This window comes from Anticarsia gemmatalis, chromosome 18, assembly GCF_050436995.1.
Source record: "Anticarsia gemmatalis isolate Benzon Research Colony breed Stoneville strain chromosome 18, ilAntGemm2 primary, whole genome shotgun sequence".
Lineage (NCBI taxonomy): Eukaryota > Metazoa > Arthropoda > Insecta > Lepidoptera > Erebidae > Anticarsia > Anticarsia gemmatalis.
The window spans coordinates 5017907-5038647 of NC_134762.1; the positions used below are offsets into that span (position 1 = coordinate 5017907).

General features: G+C 35.5%; 1 protein-coding gene across 4 annotated transcripts in view; it reads left to right on the forward strand.

Annotated features, from left to right (window-relative positions):
- The window catches only part of LOC142980456 (uncharacterized), a 157154-nt gene that overhangs the window by 19526 nt on the left and 116887 nt on the right, over positions 1 to 20741 (forward strand). For all 4 annotated transcript variants that reach the window (XM_076125850.1, XM_076125851.1, XM_076125853.1 and 1 more), the window contains exons 3-8: positions 54 to 210; positions 1299 to 1444; positions 2417 to 2533; positions 6852 to 7078; positions 7600 to 7684; positions 11097 to 13767. In XM_076125850.1, the coding sequence (XP_075981965.1) occupies positions 54 to 210; positions 1299 to 1444; positions 2417 to 2533; positions 6852 to 7078; positions 7600 to 7684; positions 11097 to 13767 (3403 nt within the window). The remainder of the gene's footprint in view (positions 1 to 53; positions 211 to 1298; positions 1445 to 2416; positions 2534 to 6851; positions 7079 to 7599; positions 7685 to 11096; positions 13768 to 20741) is intronic.

Sequence of the window (20741 nt, forward strand, 5' to 3'; positions counted from 1 at the left end):
ATATTTTTTTATCCTGCCTAGTAACAATATTAAATGTATTGTTTCTATTCTAGGGACATTGTTCGTATGCTCTTGGGCATCGACGCATCACCATGCGTCTTGGACAGAAAGGGGGCGACCCCCCTCCACTTGGCAGCCTTCAAGGGCGACGCAGACGTGGTCAGGATGCTCCTCGAACACAACAGCCCACCAGTCAACGTTGATCAGTTGGTAAGTTCTCTGGAACATTATCAAACGTTCTGCGACATTCTGGAACATCCCAGGAATGTTCATTACATCAGGCCGTCGCGTAGCTCAAAAGCACATAGTTGCTTTGAAACATTTCAGATCTTGTGGAATTCTGTTCTATACATAATACATACTTTGAAACCATGTATGTTTACTCTATTGGTATTTTATAAGCCTGTTTACTCTTACACAGTAAAGTGCTGGGATTTAAATAGGAACTCGACTGGGAACGCGAATGCCTAGAACCGGTCTGCAATATTTGCAAGGGCGTCGACATTTCGTGCAACAGACACTGATAATATTGTACAATAAAGGCTGGGCTTACTGCTAATAACAATTAGCACTGTTCTGTTAAATAAACAAATGACAGTTATGTTGTATGTTCTTTTAAACGGCCAGTTTATGTTTGCTGAAGAATTTCAGCCACGTCATAGTTTGGATTACATTTTTATCCTTTTGCATCTTGCATGTTAATTTGACGCAATCAATAGAAAAGCGTGTTCGTGTCTCATGAACATTGACATATAATATACGCAAATGGAACTGAGTGATTCACAATAATGCGACTACGGAATTGCGAATTGCCTAATCAATTTTGCTTCAAGTGGCTCGCTGCGTCATTTTTCAAGAACTATTTAAAGACCAATAGAGAATGTCAGTAAATAGAGTCTAAACTCCTATGTCCTGTCTTCAAATATTCTGTCTAGAATATTCTTGACTGTAGGTAACAAAACTTCTTTAATAACTCCCGCACTAAGAATTGCTCATGTCTTGCGGGGACTTTTGCAAATGTACAAACAACACAAAGTTCAACCAGCCCCGCAAGAACGATTTGTGGCTTGCACAAATAATTGTTCCATGTGGGAATCGAACCCGCACTGGTAGTGCCGTGGTGTTCACCTTAACCACTGCTCGGCTGTTCTTACGCATGGAAATCGGGGTTAGGCCGTAATCCATCCATGTTGTCTAAGTGTGCAAAGTGGTTTAGGCACAAGATTCCTTTAAGAACTGATTTGAAGACCCCTCCTTCCTTATTTGTTCTTCAAATAACCTCCATCCCTTTGTCATAGACACACGATGGCGAGTCGGCCCTGATAATCGCCGCTCAGTTCGGCTTCGTGAACATCGTAGCCCAGCTGGTGGCGAGGGGTGCCGATGTGACCATCAAGAATATCAACGGTGACAGCGCTTTAGATCTGGCTGCGCACTATGGAAAGTAAGTAACGCGAATTATTATATTTTGCGGAACAATTTTTACGTTTTAATGAAACTTTTGGTTACGTGTCTGTAATATTTATTTAGCGTATAGACTTACCGTTATTTGTAGTTTAGGCTTAGAAGCTTTTAGTTAACTTTGCCTACAATAATTCTTTAAAAAGTCACCCTTACTCGGAGGTCGTAATGTCGCTGGAGAATCCATTGTCATTTTTGTCGATGACATTTACGAATTACTGTCGAGATTCTTCTCAAACCTACTAAGCGGTTCTGTGATCTCATTTTACCAGCAGTACCGTATTAAAACACTAGGCCTAAAACATACACGAAATTTCATTATCGAGAGTTGTAGAAGTAACCTTTCCTATGCTAAATGGTTGCTATGTGGTAGATTCGAGATCTTTCAAAAGGCCACGAATACAGCTAGAAAACATGAAGCATACTTACATGAAAGTATCGTCCTACTTCGGATACTTCATACATAAGACGTTGAAGAGAATTTTGTTTGATTAGGTTGACTTATAAACTTGGAAGATTGCCAAGTATTCTAAGTTTTCAACCCCGCTCTAGCCTTGCGGTCGGAAACTTAGATCTATTTGGAATGAAGATTTCGAATAGTATTAACCGAGAATTTAGTCAAACAACACGTGTAGCATTTATGAATTTTCGACAATTGGAGACTAACATATTTTGATTGGCCTATATTTGTTCTACAAAACAGTTTTAAATGTTTTAAGTAAGGTAATACCTCTTTGCAGCAATATTACGTGCAACGATAACATATATACAGACAACAAAGGCTAGGATTACAATTACTTGTTTTTTCCAAAAAGAAGCCTATTTAATTCAGGATTCGTTTGGTATTTCAGAAATATTTTAACCAATTTTGAAAACCAAATTGACAAACGAATTCACGTTTTAGATTGTGTGACGTCACTAGCCTGTATGCTAAGGTATTATTAATTTGTGCTAGGTTGTCGACGGTACAACACCTGCTGCACGTCAGGCCGCAGCTCCTGGACCAGTACATGCCTAGGGGCATCGAGTACACTTCCACACCGTTGCACAGGGCCAGCATGAATGGCAGAAAGTAAGTACATACACTTATTACGCTTTGCCAGAATTTCGTGTATTATTTGTCTATTAAATTTGGATTAGGTTTGTAACGGAGCTTTGATCCACATCTGCGTAACTGTGGATTTTTCTCAAGAATTTACGTTTCAAGGTCCGCAAAACTTAACACGAGTTAATTATGAGTGATTTTTCTACGATATGTGAATTCGCTTGAAATTCAAGCTTAAGTCTCCTAAAATGAATTACCTATAAGTGTTAAGCCCTATGTCATCAACATTGTCACATTGAAGTATGGATAGTTACTTTTGAACTTACTTTCGATAATGTTATTACCAACGCAAAAATATTTTCCTATAACAACGTAGCAGCTGTTACCTATTTACTATGAAATATTATAATGGCGCTTACGTAAACCAACAAAACGTAGGTGAAGTTAGACTCTAGCCCCTTTTAGCCTCAATCACATTGGATTTCTGAAATTACAAGTTGTAATTTACCGGAAGACGCTAAATATCAATAATCATCGTATAATTGAAAGCAAATCAAGATATTAAGTAAACAGTTCCTTTTGTATAGCTAGTTGGAATTGAATGTAATTACATAATATCATTCATCTTATGAAAAGCAATTTACGTCTTTCTTACATCAGATATCAACATTAAATTAGCGACAATGAAAAAGCAACATTTTCATATTAATTTACAATTACTTAGTTTTAACACAGCTATACTATCAAACAGTATATTGATTGGGTGAAATTTTGACAGTTATTTTTATACATTTTCTTACTTTTATACATTTTCATACACTTAACCTATGAAATAGGCTATCGGTCACTGTATTTTAAGCCGCAAAGCCTTAAACCTTAACCTTAGCTAAATGTAGTTTTAGGTAAGCTTTGAAAGAGTATGTTATTTCCACTGTATAGGTAACAATATGAGGAAAGTGGCGTATAAACTAGTTGGACGAATAACAACATTTATGATTGTATTACATCATCTAACGATTAAACAGAAACAAAGTATCATAAACTTGTTTGAATAAAAATGAATGTTACTTCACAAATTGAGCTAGGTTTTATTAACCTAATTTTATTGTATGGACTCTATAACGATACTTGAAATGTCAAAGTTAACGTTATAGTTTAATACACTAAATTATACCTTTAACCTTAAAAACATATGGTTCAATGCTCTTTGAAGCACGGTGACAATGAAAAGTTGATTTAGATCTTTTTTGAAACACATAACTATTGAACGTACAGAAATATGCCGCTTTTCGTAAAGCATTGACCCATCGAAATGTTAAATTTAATACTATAGTTTTGGATATTATCAACTATTGCAGAAGCAATCTTAGTACATATATTTATTAATATATTTATGTAAATATGTGTTCGTGTACGGTAGGCAATCGCGTCAGGTTATTATTCATTCGTTCGTTATAACGCATCGGTGTGTTTACATCGAGATCACAAGCGTGCGTATTGGATGCGGTAGTTTGTGCGTACTCGTGACGTATGGTTTAAAAATTTGATAGATTGATTCTTGTTATGTAGATGCGTGTTTATTGGAGACCAACACGAGAAGGACATGTATGCATTTTTTATTAATTTAATTGAATTTAATAAAGAATTAAAATGCATTTGACTGCAAGCTTAGCTTAACCAGTCCAAAATAATGAGATAACTGAACAACAATTTTGCTCAAAGCAAATTCAATAGTATAAATACAGCGTCGTAATCCTCAAATAATATAAAAATGTTAAGGAATAATTGTAAATTAAAGTGTTGAATGAAAACTTAAAAGTCATTCTTTAAAAATAATATATCGCTAAATTGACAATAATTTCTTCAATCATAACGATTTCTATGCCACATCTCCTTAGTAACAACATATTTAGTTGAATGTATACAGGGTGTATGTAAATTTTCCGCGTGCCCCGTCGAAGGGTTAAATTGGCAACGTGTGGCGTTACCCCGTCTTGTGACACTTGATTTGGTGGTCCCATGTTATAAGCTTAAAGCGATATTAAGATCGTGACCATATACTTGCCAGACCATAGCTATGACACCTTGTTTCTATTATTCCTTCTTAAAACGCTTTCACATAATTAACTATAAAATCAACACGTATTAAATAGTTATAATATCTATTGTCCTTTGATGTTATAATGTTCACTTGTCTTGGCTTATTTACTATTATAGAGAGACTATTATTTTAACGTATACTTTTGTACGCTTTGTCTTTATATACATAACAAATATATTAAAACGTTAAGAAATGGATACACAGGAAATATAACACTTGACTGGAAGTAGTCTTATTTTAATTCTATATTTTTTCAAAAACTTCATTGTTTATCCGGTTTAACTGTGGCCGAGTTATTGACATACATAAATACTAAAAATATTGACTTTGAGTTCATGCATAATAATTGTATAATAATAGGGATAATCAATAACAAACATGGGTCTATCCCACTGACGTCATTTTAACTAATCGGAGTGCTATAATAAATATAGTTATGAGACACATACATAAATTAGAAACATTGTAAGTAATCCAAAAAGGTTTAAAAAAAGTTATGTTTATAGCAATAAGTTCTCAATATTATATTTCGTGCATTCCCAGAAATTAAACAGTTAATATTTAGTTGAGTCATAGAAATGAGCCTAAACTATTATGTATATCAATTTGAGTAAGGCCTCTTACAAATCGCTTACGCTCATGATTTATACCTCCACAAGTCGATTCTGTCACTTGTTTAGGGAATGCAATCCCGACTCGAGATCGTCAACTCGAGATCCCTCGCGATCAGAAATATCAATCCCGCGGGATCCCGAGATTTTCGGGATCCCGTCTAGTTAGTAAAAATAATACAATTCGAACGGCTTGTTTAATGTAATATGTGTGTGATAGTGTGGTGAATGCAATAAATTTTTATTTGAAAGAAAATAAAAGCCTTTATTTTTGAATATTACTAACAACGTAACATAATTAACAGGTGTAATAACATGAACATAATCAAAAAAGTAGGTGTAGCTCCAGGAGATCAAAATAAAAAGTAATCACATGGCATTTTGAAAGTAGCCTCTTAAAATACAAAGTGTATCAATAGTACGAGCTTCTAATCGGCATCTTAAGTCTATTGCAATGTAGCCAGCTGCTGAAAATGCCCTCTCCGACAATCCCGAACGGGATCTCGTCATATTATGCTTCGGGATTGATCCCGAAAAAATACACGGGATCTCGCGAGATCGGGATCCCGCGAGATCGGGATTGCATTCACTACACTTGTTATTATGTTTAGGAAATTAAGGTTTATTATAATATGAGATTAGAGCCTTCGAATAGACTTTATTATAAATTCTGAACATTTAGGGAGACGTATGGCGTAGCGTGATTTATATTGCCCAGTCATATAAAACGAACAATAATTTGTGTAGAGACAAAGTGCAAACTTATTTTAATTTTGCTGCAGATTTATTTATTTAATTTTATATTTCTTGTATTGTAATGTAATATATCAGTCGGCGGATTTATATCATCGTTTTAATCTGTTTGCTTTTCTAAGGCGTTTTCAGCTGTAATCTTCGGATAATAATGTAATATTTCATTTCCTTGTTATGTTTCTTCCTAGCCTTTCTTTATCACCTTTGTTCACTTTAGTTTCATTTGTTCAATATTCATGCCTTTTATTTGTATAATACCAAAAACATCATAAAATAAAAACAATCATGGTAGACAGTCAGAAATTAATAAAATCATTTGTCAATAGTGGGTATTCGTGAAAAAATCAGCGTTATTTGAGATAAAACCTGCGAACGATATCTGATTCGTTAGTCGCTTGAATATTTATGAGTTGATTGGTTTATGCACGTCCAATGTCCATGTACCTGTATTATGACGCTTGATATCTGAATATGCGGAAAACTGGGCTCGAATTTGGTATTTTTTATGATTCATTTTCTTTATGGGATCATATAAGGAGGAAAACAAAGCGTGCGGACTTTATATCCCGTTTATTTAAAGTATAAATTGCTGGGAGCGATGAAATCAGTGATAGCTAGGTGACTAAAGTTAAGGTTTTTATAAAAACCGCAAAATGTATCAAGCGAAATAACAAAAATGAGTTAACATCCTTTTTTTACCGAGAGTAACAAAATATGTACTCAATGATACCTAAGAGATCATGAACCCCTCTCTTATCAAAGTAAATGTAATTGATTGCAGCTATATCCTATAGAGACGTAAATATTTCGGATTTTGGGCCCTATATTTTCCCCGCAATCTTTACCTTAAACCCTGCTTTAAAGCAATGTATCTCCACAGGGATGTAGTAATAGCCTTAATCGACGCCGGCATGGACCCCAACGTGAAGACGGCAAACGGAACTCCTCTCCACGAGGCCGCTCGTTACGGTAAAGCGTCCGTCGTCCGCATCTTACTGCACAAGGGGGCTGATCTCAACGCGATGGACTCAAGGAAGAAGACCGTCTTCGATCTACTTGCAGAGTATCCAGTTGAAGCGTTAAGGAAAGTCAGGAAAGTTATTCGAGGTAAGGATTGTTGACTGAAATGATTTACTGATTAAACTCATATAAATATATCATATCACGCCTTTTGCCCATAGGGGTAGGCAAAGATCATTGAACGCCATTTGGAACTTAAATTGACTGCATTTTAAGATATTAAAGGTTATGCTCGTGCCATTACAAACGTGTGAACTACGACATAATTACAAATAATCATACGAATGAGGAATAGGAATCACAAATAATATAAGAGCTAGCAAAAGTGCGATTTCTTGATATGTTGAGGAAAAACCTTTAATTTGAAAGCCACTATGCTGTCTTAACTAAATGTAGCGTAAAAGGTCTGTATTTATATTGTCACCAGTATACATTCTACAATTTTCTTTTTCACAAGCTCTTTAAATTTAAAGCGAAGAACCTAAATATTCGTGTATAGTAACGAAAGTATTTTTTTATTTTAGACTAATTTAAACTCTTCCATACGAATAAACCAAACTAGTACATTCTCGGCAGGCATTCTTCAATTTATTGTGTTTTTTAAACAGAGTACACAACGAACGTGTCAACTTACGACAGTGACAACGAAGACATACCGCCCTTCCCTGTTCAAGACTACAGCCCTCCGCCAGTGTGAGTTTTATTTCTATACTAATAAAGAACAATTTTGATTGAACAGTCAATAAAGATACATGTATTGAATGAACATGCTATTTTCAAAACGACGTATCTCACATTATAAATACGCGATTGTTGCGCCCTTTTCGTAATTGAATATTCTTTTATTGTTATTATAGATGTTCTATTGACTGTTGAACATTTAGCTTCCTTATGCACTAGCGGTTAAACTCGAGAGCGGTTAGCCGCGCGGTTACAGGTTAATACATGTAAATCGCCACTTGACCAACCATTAATTGCTTGGCGGTTGCATACTCAACTAAATAAGTATGAATAATTAAGATAAGCTTTAAGTTGTCAACAAATTACACATCCGCTATGAATTTACTGTTGATACAACACCAAATTGTAACATCCTATACACACCGCGCTATCATATTTACCGCGCAGCCAACCGCTCCAGCGATGAACCGCTAGTGTGTAAGGGGACTTAGAAATGAGCGATCTCATTAAAATCTCATTAACTTTATATCAACAATAACAATTATGTAGGTTATGGAATAAAACATAACTTGTTGAAAAATTTATTTGTTTGTTGATTACACTATGAATTATATATTTTGCCTTAAAGATCTATTGTGGACCATAAAGTTTTGTTTTCTTTTTGTCCTATTGTGTAATTGTAATTGTTGATAGAACACTTCTGTAAACTCCATTATGGTGATGGTGCTGTTTATCTCTTTATTTCATACAGGATGATAATAAGACGCAAATATTTTATAATACATATAATACATACATATTATAACAATAATATTGACCTACCTATTACTAATAGTTTGATTTCTTTAGCAGTCTTGCAATTTTCTTATAGTAAAACATTTCGCGTCTAAAAATCCATCCTGTATACTATCTCTATTTCTTTTTTCACTCACCCTGTATATATGGACTTCTTTTAACGTACTAACATGCACGGCATCCTTTATTTAAACATGCCCGTTTATGCGTAAGGGCCATCCTATTTATATAAATATATAAAATACAGGTATATCTCAAAGCGTGAATACTAGTTCAAAAGTTCAAAACATTCACTTTTAATTGGAGAGGCTCGGCTCAATTACGACATACGACGTGTCTCCTTTGAACTGTGATTGCCATCTTGGAAGCTTTTACAAAATGTTTTTTAATGATCATGAAAGAAGATTCGTAAAGTTTAGGGGACTTAAACCGCTTGTTAATTAGATTTTGATTTTAAAAAACGCGCATTATATTATTTTGAAACATGTTGTAAACATTCAATTACATAAAATGTAAAGGTACATACCTCAATATGTTTAAAATTTAACCATCTCTTGTAAAGACACCCTTGGCGGGTTCTAGAAGATGCTCGCTTCACAAAAAAACATCATACGTAGGTTTCAAAAGAATGGCTTTTAAACAAAAACTTTGAATGCAGGTTGCCTCATTAAAATGTTCCGTGTCTTTGATTTCATCGCAAACGGCCAGGTGAGACGTCTGCGTGACGCGAGAAAAATATCTCCCCACCAACATCCTTTGATGGCAAGATAAATGCTCAAGGATGAGCACTTTCAGTTTTAATGAAAGCATGGACGCTGCCAAAGAGATGAAATTTAAGTCCATTGACAATTTCAAAGAAATGCGAGGGTGCATTAAACCGTCCCCACAAATAGCCACATTTTAAAAGTGCTTAGAATTGCATTTACTTTTTTAGCCAAATCAGCGGTTTAAGTATATTCTGAATTATACATTTCAACATAGAACATCAAAGAAATAACTATTTTAATTTGCAGGTATGTTAACAAACCACAGTCGCCCGCTAATACGCTTCTTAGCACTAATAGAAATGCTTCCTTTAGTAACTTAAAACAGTCAAAACCTGACGATAACAAAGACGATAATGTAACTAACGGCCGTCTCCGTAGTAAGTTCCCACCATCGCCCAAGGCCCCCGCAAAATCTCCTATTCACGATTCACTTAATGAGGAGTTTAGAAAACGGAGCCATACTATACTTAAGCCTGCAACCGCGTTATTTGAAAATCAAAACCTTCTTATGTCCGAATTAGAAAAAAAGATCAACCCCAACAGCGATAATCGTTGCGATAATCATTCCAACAGAAGCTCAAACAGTTCAGATTTATACGAGAATTTGCGGAAACCTTCACCACCAGCTGACAGTTTTGAAAGAAAGAGGTGCAGTACCTTAGATAAAACACCTTCGAATGAATTAACTGAATCGTTTGACTCGAACACTTTGAAAAAGAGACCGAAACCTCTCCCCAAGCCGCCGGGTTCCTCTCTTGATGAGCTGAGAGCTGAATATAAGCTTAAGGAGAACCATACAGATGTTATATATGCCAATAAAGATTCGTTTGCTAAACACGATGATTATAGTAAAGAAGAACTGTATATGAATTTTCCTCACAATCTACCTGATGACGAAAAGGTTAAAAGACCAATCGTAGTCGCTGCTATAGAGAAGCAGTCTGAACGAACGCATTCCCCTACGAGTAATCTGAGAAAACTTCAGCATCAACGCAGTACTATCAATGTTTGCGGAGCCAGTCATGAAAATCTCGATGTTGGCCCTACCTCATATGTTACTATGAATCCTAAGAAACAAAATGAAAGACGTAAGTCTAATCCTGTATACTCGTCGATGGATCGCCTGAGGAGCAGCAGTGTTCATATTAAAGGCGACCCAGGATGCCTTTATGGATCATTCTCGGATTATTTATATATTTATGAAATAAACCCGAAAACCGTTCGTGGCAATGCTCATCCTTTTATTAAAAAGAAAGAGAAAGCTTCACCGATGCCCTGTTATTGTCACGAAGATCCTAAGAAAGAACAAAAAATGCTTAAAAAGAGTAGGTCTAATAAAGTAAGTGGTAGTCAGTACTATAGCTGTGAAGATTTTTACGTGGCTATGAATAATAAAAGTGTTCATAGAGATGATGTTTATTCGTCTTTGTCTAATCTTAATCATGAGCCGAACTTCGGTAATCTCATGAACAAGCAGGACACTTCCGGACACAATACGGAAGTGGAATACGAACAATTCAATGGAGAAACAGCAACATCACTCTCAGACTCATATCAAGAAAATTCGGATACTTTGGATGCTCGAACGGGTGGCATTTTAAAGAAAAAGTTTTTCCAAGTAAAGCAATTGTTTTCAGATTGGTAATAATCTCCTTAGGTAGTTTTTTCGTTTCTTTAGTTATACGTATTATGTTAAGTATTCATATATAATTACTATTCTATCTTTTCAAATCTCATGCTTTTGGTGGTGGGAAACAAAACTAATGATGTCGATATTAACACAAATTCGTTACATCATTTTATGTTAAGTTCAAATATTTTTATGGTTTATTTTATTTTTTGTCGCTTTATGTGTTTTACAGGAAAACGTCAGAGACCCAGAAAAATACTAACAAAAGTGAAAGCTTATTATCTCCATCTTCATCGTCTCTAACAAAAAGTCACCCTCAAAGTTTTGTCAAAAAGCTTGCTTCAAAATGCTTAGGCCTGAAAGCAAAGTTTAATTCGGCTCCTAACATTTCTAACAGTTCTGCAGCGGAAGTCGATGTTAAGTCTAAACAAAACGATCACAAGACTAGTACAAATACGTTGCTCATAGGGAACAGCAAATTCTTCAAAATGCTGTCGAAGAAGGAGGAATCTGGTGAAATAGTTTGTAACGACGAATTTGACACTATATCGTTAGATAGATTAGGTACGTTAAATAGGGATTCTACCGTCAATAGGAGTAACAGGAGCTGTCCTGGATTTAAAACATCCCTACCTAATATATCTGAAAACAACGAACTCAGCGATTCGCAAGAGTCTATACCAGAGTCTGTTGTGATTACCGAACTAGACTGTGATAAAATTAACGATGATGACAATATTAATCAAGCTATTAATTACAATACAAAAATAAATATTTTTGAGCCAAGAGAACTCAGCAATAGGAAATCAGTCGTATCTACTGTGTCTGCAGAGTCAAAACATTTAGTAAACGACTGTTACGAGTCATGCGAAGTCATTAAGAGTCAGTCTGAATCTGCCATATCAAAACCACTGCCAAAACCTCCGCCTAGGCCCACTGTATTTGTAGGTACAAACAAAAATGATAATAGTATATATGAAAACGTTGTAATGGAAGTTAAAACTATACCTAAACCAGCTGCGAGAATCCACATTCCCGTAAAACCGCTTGATGAAGAACAAAAGAGAACACTATATGAGAATATAACTGTACTTCAGGAAAAGAAACAACCAGAGCCTTTGAAAAGAACATTAGTTCCTTCTCGGTCAAACTCAAGTAGTTTAAATGATAATTCCTCATCTCTTGGGAGCCGAACGTCCACTATGTCATCGGATTCCATGGTGGATGAGACCAACTTAGAAGATATACTTTTGTCCGAAAAGTCAAAATCATTTCGACATAGAAAAGCTCCGTATCCACCATACACAAAGTTACAAGTATCGAGAACACAGTCGCTTGCCTCAGATTCTTCTGATATAACAGAAGCAAGTGCATTAGAAAATGTCGACTGTAGTGGTGATATTGACGAAAAGGCTATGTACCTGTCTATGACTGGCACGTTACCTAATAAAAAACCTGACACTGTTTCGAAGAAAAAAGTACTTTTTAGACATAAAACATTTACAAACATAGAAGCAGACAGAAGCTCAACTAAAGTTAAAGATTTACCTGAGTGGAACAATGCATTTTTGAAAGAAACCTTGGCTCATTACCACATCAGGGGGACGGGGCACTGCATTTACAAAGCGCCAACTGTAAAGGAATTTATTTATATTTTTAATAGAGATACGTTATACAGTGATGTGCCACCTTTCACTAAAGTACCGAATACAAAAAGAGATAGTGAGTTCGAAACGGCTATATGCTTCTGTAGGGCGAGACCACCCAAGTTCCACAGCAGTGCTGAAGACCTTTTAGATAAAACGAATCAAGCAGAAGATGAAAAGGTTACTATAGACATTGAAGCGCTTAAGTCTAAACGAGAAATATTATCATCTTCGTTTAAATGCTACTGTGATTCCGGCTCATGCACGTTGCATTCCACAAGGCGCGATTTCGCTATAGATTTAATTGTAAAATTCTCCGCAATCAAGAAGAGTATTTCGACACCAGATATTACCTTAGATTTCTCTCCTTATTCGACAGCATCAAAAACAAATTTGCCTAAAAATAAGTCCGTGCCGAGTAATCTAGAAGAACCTTACGCGGTAGTCAGTGTGGAAGATATTATAGCCAGAAATTCTGATAATTGTCAAAATAATAAAGAACCAGAAAGTCCCATTTACACGCCTATGTCGCACCCATCCACTCTTTCATCGACCACCTCTGCACGTCCTTACTCGATCAAGGATATTGCAGAAGTGATATCGTTAAGTGATCATTCAACATCGACAGCCACTACTATATCTCGTGCTTCTGGTGTGCATTTACCTATAAGGAAATCGAGCTCCTCGGAATATTCTGGTCATTGGTCCCTACATTCTTGTAACTCTAACGTGACGATTCAATCAGATACGTCATTCAAAACATGCCTCGAGGAATCTTCGGATGACTCCGACGGCACCTTGCACTCAGACCCGGAAAGCTCAGACGCGGAGACTGTTAAATCTGACGTGAGCACAGGGAAACGGCCATGGGTTCACAGTGACTCTTTCAGGTTTGGAAACAATTCCAAACCTGGAATCGATGTTATTATGGAGGAGACCCAAAGTTCTCCAGATGATAAATTATCTGAGTCTTCTAAATACGAGAGCGGCATTTGTTTAGCTGCGGGATCTGTGAGTTCCTCGTCTGAGTGCGAGGACGATAGTGGTATTCCGAGGACCGATGCAGATGTGTCGCTTGATTGTGCTTCGCTTGAGCGGGTTTCGGGATTGGTCGGGGGTGTTCGCAGCGGGTCGGGGAGGCGGCGGTGGGAAGAGGCGGAGGGCACGAGTGAGGGTGACGCACTGAGCGTGTCCAGCGCTGCGTCCAGCTGTGCTCCACTACACCTGGGCCACCATCATCCTTACAGTAAAGTTTCGGTACGTACATTTTTACCTTTATTCTATTTATTTTTATGTGGTATTATCAAATATGGGTACATCGTTTCTCAGAAATTAATGAAAATATATTTTTTAAATTCAATTGAAATACTGCTCAGAAATCTGGTTTGTGATTGATCGATGTTATTTATAACGCGTTTAAATGTGCGAGCTCAAAAAGAGAGTGTTAATTCAATGGTAAAGAATGGTCGTTCGTTACCAAAGACAGGGCTAAATGATATATTTATTGCGTGTCTGTCATACAAACAGGGCTTTAATTGGTCGTGAGAAAAACCAGTAATTAAACACAATGAAGTTGATTAACATTTTACTGTGACACTTTGTGCATCGTCTTTGTAAATGAGTTTCGTATTGTTTGATGACAGTTACTTAAATACTTAACCATTCATGACGAATAACCCCCCACATTCGGTCAAAGCTATAAATCTTTAGGATTTGGACTTAAGCCATTCTATTGCACGTACGAATTGAATAATTCATAAGTGCATTCGTTAGTTTAAGACATCACCATGCATGCATGCTAAATGATGCAATGAGCCACACATAGCTCCGAAATATTATATCTGAATTTATAATGCATAATTTATCTATTCTACTAAAGAGAACAGAAGGCCTTGCACCTCCTTCATTCTCGAAAAATACTTTTTGGGGGTTAAATAGGTTACCATTACTGCCCCACTGCTATGCAAACCTCTTTATATTAAATTCTTTATATTATTTTCTAATTTCTTATATTTTGCTAAAGATAACTCTGACCCACTGTACTTAAAAGTAATTTACTATTTAAAGGGTATATTATACTACACAGGCACAGATGTTTTTTTATATTTATGTAAGTAGTTTCAAATTAGCAAACCCTGGTAAAGCCGAGGCCGTAGTACTATAACATAATAAGCTACCAAAAGATACTGAATAAGTCGAAATGAATACAAAACATACCCTCTTGCCCTATAATCCTATAAACGAGAAGCGTGTAATTAATTCGTAATTCTGACCTGTTGCACGATCGTTGTCACGCGAAGAGGGACATTATAAAAATGAACAATGGCGGTCACGATATACTGTCACGGAACATTTTATGAATTAATAAGTAGTTAAATGCATTGTGCTTTTACTTGTTAGATTTTGGAGAAGTTTATTTAATTGTTTAAATGTTTAATTTCTCACATGTTTTAACGCCTGATTACCGTTTTCAATGTTGTATCTATCCAATGCTTTCTTAAAAACAATAAGTGTTATTTATCATTGTAATATTACTTCAGTTTCTATAATCCATTCATAGATAACAATCCCTACTGAAATGATTTAATAATAGATTGTTTTGACGTAATAATCTTCGAAAGCAAGTTATCTGTAATTTTTGACAGCACCTTTAAAATGTCTTTAGGAAGAATTAATTAACTTTCTCGACTCAACTATCTCTCTTCTAAATAATCTTCTCTAGTTTGTAACGCAAAGTTTATTCACATTTCCAAAGAAATAACCTCGTGAATCATTCAACTGACCCATATAACAAAATAAACTATTACAACAATCGTTATGACGTCTTAGTTTCTAATAAAAAACTAATAAAAACCACGTGAGAGTTGTACTCTGTGGCCACATGGCTCATCTTATGTCTCTTATGACATATACAATTTTTTAAACGGTCCGAACCATTTATCTTTCGAATTGATTATTTTATATGTCAGATGTATTTAAGGAGAAACGAAAGGAGAATTTCAAAATTAATTTTGTGGATCAATGACTACGGCCCGTATAAATCTTACTAAAGTGTGTGAGGATGGATGTATTTAAGTTTGTTACTCTGCGGAAAAAAACTGCTGGACCGATTCGAATGAAAGTTTGTACACAGATTGTTTACCTGGATTAACACATAGGATAATTTTACTCTGGGAAATCATTTCACACGGACGAAGACGCAGGCAGAAAGTACAATTATTATGTTTTAAACCTTGCATAATTTGGTATTATCTAGTTTCATTAGTAGCTTAGGTAATCAGAAGATCGGAACTTTTATTAGACATAGAACTTTAGGTCTTTAGTTTCGCAGTCCAGAAAACAAGGACACAAATACAGTTCCTATGAATATAAGTGCAGATCAAGAGTATAAGTATTATTGTCCAACGATTTGTGATCACTATCCAAAAGCTTCTGTTCACGAAACAACACAACAAAATATACGAAGACAATAGAATAACACGCTGTCTACAGTGTCTATTATTCTATCACGTAATTATGTCCTGCAGACAAGACCTTCCGTCTAAGCCGCCACTTATCTATATTTAGTCGCACATATGCGCATTGTTCATAATATCTTGTACATCTTGCCACATGGTATGCGCGGGATGAGTTGACGCAAAGAAATTGGGCGGTCAGTCGCGCCGTCGCGTATCAGACCAGCGCATGCGTTCTTTGCAACTCTATTATTTATCGAGATCAACGGAATATCGATTAAAAGTATAATCGCGAGATTTATTCGATTGTTGTGTTGTTTTGTGTCTGTGTTTGTGTTGTGTGTGTTAGTGTCCTGTGAGTGAGTGTGTGTGTTGTCAGGATTATTGCGTGTGAACTTTTATGTAAGTTGCATTTTTTTGTATATGAGGATATAGTATTGATTTGTGATGATTGAGTGTCTTAATTAACTTACGTTGGAATTGTACAAATCAGAAAAAACAAAGATTTTTTGCTGCTATAAAAATGAATTATTGATAGTCCTTGAAAAAGGATTTAGAAACCAAAAGTTCAATATAGTCTTTGGGTATTAGAAGGAAAGTACCTAGAAAACTCTATGAGGGAATAAAACAGTTTCAGCACTAGTTTTGTAAAAATAGTAAATGAGTAAAACGCCGTTCCTGTATTCATATCAGTAACATCTGATTCATAGTTTTTTATTAGCCACCAATAAAACCGTTGATGTATAGAGTAAATTAATTATAATAGGTAATAACGTAGTTGTTAACGATGTCATAAACATTGTGTCAAGGGCCCCGTAACCCAATTCTGATGTTTATGTAATTTTGTTAGACGACGAAAATAACAAAACTTATGAACAAAAGGCGCTTTTAAATTCCTAATACCTGATATTGCTGAAAATTCCATTCTTGTAAATAAATGAATAAAGATAAGGTAAATACTTGCGCGAAGAATTTGGTTTTTAATAAATTCCTCATTCTTCCATTGTAAATATCAGTAAGTCAGTGTCCTTCGCTCTGCAAACTGACGATGGCGTGTTTAAAATATTATAATTACTACTAGCATAAGTCCATCAATCACCACAACAAACTGTCTATTTCCTGACAGATGTCTTTTTTCACCTATCCATCTGAACAAAACATGGCTTTTCCTATATTTTATTCTACAACACCAGTCAAAAATAACCAGAAAATTCGAGGTCACATCTAAAATACAACTGAACCACCTAAAATATAGTAAAGTACTAAATTTGCGATCATTGATAGGAACGTACGGAAATATCTTGCAGTTGGCACCACTCCAGTGGCACAGTTAATGTTCCTATGTTTACGCGGACGCGAGTATTGACAGTTGAGATATGTACTGTTTATTGAATATTAACGTTTCACGGTTTAAATGGTAAAGTGGGGAGATATGTATGAAGGTCGATGACGGTAAAGAAGATGATGATGAAAAAAAATAGTTTATTTTAGGAATGGTCCCAATCTGGCTATCGGAAGCAAAATTTCACTCTCTTTAAGATAGTTAAGGAAGGGTTCTTGATTTTTCCTACTAATCCCTTTTCGTTTTTCCTGAATAAAACTAGAGGTAGTGGCTTGTATGCCTTAATGTTTATCATCAATCTCTATTTCTGTCGTAGTATTTATAAGAAGTTTATGTGTTAAAACATCGTGCCTACATGTAAGTTCAATTCTCACTGTATGTACGCGCTACGCTATATAAGCGCTTGCGTGTTGTTTAAGTGTATAAAAATGCGTATGTAAGACGAAAGTGTTTCGATGTTCTGTTTTCTACTAAACTTGTTCAGTAATATAGGTCAGTGGACTTATAAAACCTTGAGCAACAAGTCTCTGAAAGCAAAAATTCTTACGTTATTGACCTAAATAAAACTCTATTACATAGTAATCTATCATCATTACTAACATCCCGTTTTATACAAGGAATTATCAATTCAAATTTCTAAGAACCGAGCCAATTTTAGATCATAATCGTTGAAGAACAAATGGTCTATTAAAGTCTGTGTTTCTTGTATGTTTGCTTGTTTGTATTTGCAATACACATGTGGCTCCATACGCCATTCACTGTAAACGTTGCGTGCCGACGGATAGATGATTTCATCGCTAATATATGGGTTACTGGGGCTCGTTAAAGCTTTTAGGCGGAATAATAAATAATTTGTGCATCGACAGCGTAATATAGAAATTAGGGTTTTACTTTAGAAAGTAAACAGATAAAGTGGTTTGTTTGGTTGTTTTTCCGGCTGGTTTTGAAAGTGCAAGTGATGAGTGCATTTTACTAATAGATTTGAATGATTATGTGTGATGAAATGAAATGTTGTGCAAGTAAACAAAAAACCTTTAAGAAAAATATGAGAATACAATTGCTGTGCCGAGCACATTTACTTTGGACAAGAGTCAGAAGCATAGTTTTGTTATGGTCAATTTGCAGTTGCACTAGTCCTGATCGAATTGATACAAATTTCATTTGTTTTTGGTGTACTCATCTCAATCGTGACATAATTCTGAGGACGGAATGTTTCATTTTAATCAATAGCAAATGTTACGTATAACATTTTAAACGTTTATTAATCACAACGAAACATTCTTTCGAACTACCTTTTAAATAATTTGGCATTGGCACGAATATTAATTGACTTCGTTCACTGAGTAATATATCTCAACAATCAATTTAAAATACATTTACTTGGGAAGCGTTCGTTTAGTCTCATACAGCTATCAAGATCTTCAATTAGTACTTGTTTTATGAGCTTGATGACCTAACAAAGGACAATATAATACACCTATATTACCACCTACACTTCTGTAATCTTTTGATAAGATAAGACGTTGACTGCTTCACAAATTATAGTAGTTCTTAAAGGAACGTGAAGTCCTATGCTAGCATTTGACTTGCGAGGTGGGCTTAAGCCGCTTAAGGTCTAACTTCTCTCATTCTGGTAGAAGAGCCTAAGCAGTCGGTTTATTTTATTTATTCGTATAATGCCGCATATTATGAAAATCAGTAAAACTAAACCTTAGTATATCAGTGACTATCTTTCAATGTGGCTTGTTTTTACATCGACACTATAGTAACTTAGTCTGGTTAAGGACATCCTAAAAATATGCCAACATAGCCAACCAAATGCTGATGAAACATTCCTACTTCAAGTATTACTCTTAAAGAAAATGACGTTTTATTCAAGTTAGTTTGATCAACAGTTACAAAGGGTGTAGCTACCGTCCATTCATCAAATGAAACAAGCCCAATCGGTCACGGTCAATGTACATCACATAGGGCCATGGAGCCGGCGCCGTATTAATCGCTGTCGCAGACCTGCGCCTGCGCACGATTTATATCAAACCTCCCTTTGATGTATCTCGTATGGCGTTCGTTCAACGAAATTTGCGATCGCTTTTATTGGATGAATGTTTCGTTTTGTGATCTATTTACGGGTTTCGCAATTTGTGGAAGAAAAGTTTGCTTGAAGGACAGTTAGACTACACCATGTATATCGACAGAGTTATAAAATATCAGTCTTATGAATGTACCAAGTGCTAATTTAAAAAAGGATTGGACACCATCCAAACTAATAAAAAAATCTGGTTTAAAAAGTTATAGTTTCAATGCAGATCGAAGGTATTCTTCATGTAGGGGTATGTTCAGACTATACCTTTCCAAGGTAGTGTAAAACTTACGTCTATGTAGGTACTAATAAATAATATCGAACTTGAACTATTCAATACAAATGACACACAACATACCAGTCTCTAAGGAAAACATTGTATTAAATTATGTTTTCCAGAAACACTAAAGGCTGACGTAATTTAAAGTAATTACATTGGTAGACAGTTTATTATATGAAAAATAATTTGCGAATATGTAATAAACATGATTAATTAATATATTATGTAATAATATTATTGCAATAAATTTTGAAGGCCGCGGTTATTGTTGCCGCCATGTTTTGATAAGCTTGTAATAGCTTTTAACTGTTACACTTTTATAATGTTATCGGTCATTTGAGTGATTGTTAAGTTCCTCATGGCGTTAGATTTGATTTTAAAGCGCAATCGCACACGCTTTCAGTGCGGCATCTCCATATAAATCTAAGTAACTAGACCCGCCGTATTCCCGTCCTGAAAAGCACCGTTTTTCTATGTGAGCTTAAAAGGTCTGCATAAAATTATTATTTCGATAGTGCTACTATGTTCAATGATTGACACAAAACTTCACGAATCAAGTCATTAACCCCAACTATGACACAGTTTTCGATTGTTGACCAGTCCCTAGTACTAACAGAAAACTACAATGAATGAGCAATGTCTTAAAATACCGCATTCACTAAACGGTTTCGTCCATCTCGTGGTAAATACGAACATGTAAATAGGGCACCGAACGCACCACGCATTAGACTACGTTCATAACTAAATATACTGTGCGTTGCAGATACTTAAGAGGACAGATAAAGATGAAAGTTTTGTAGATTTTTGACAGATTGTCTAGACGGAACCGTACTGAACGTGCACGGTAGCTTTGTGTTTGAGAATACGTGACATTCTACTTGCTAATGCTGATTCTTTTATATGTAATGACAGTGTGCAAAATTTATGCGTAATGCACGACAAAATTTGTAATTTCCATACGTTTTTCATAACCAGTGTAATTATTGTCTCATCTGTAATAGTTTCTCTGTCCAGATCTACATTTCATCATGCATTGTAGACGCGTTAAAGCAAGCACAAAATCCTGTCATTTAC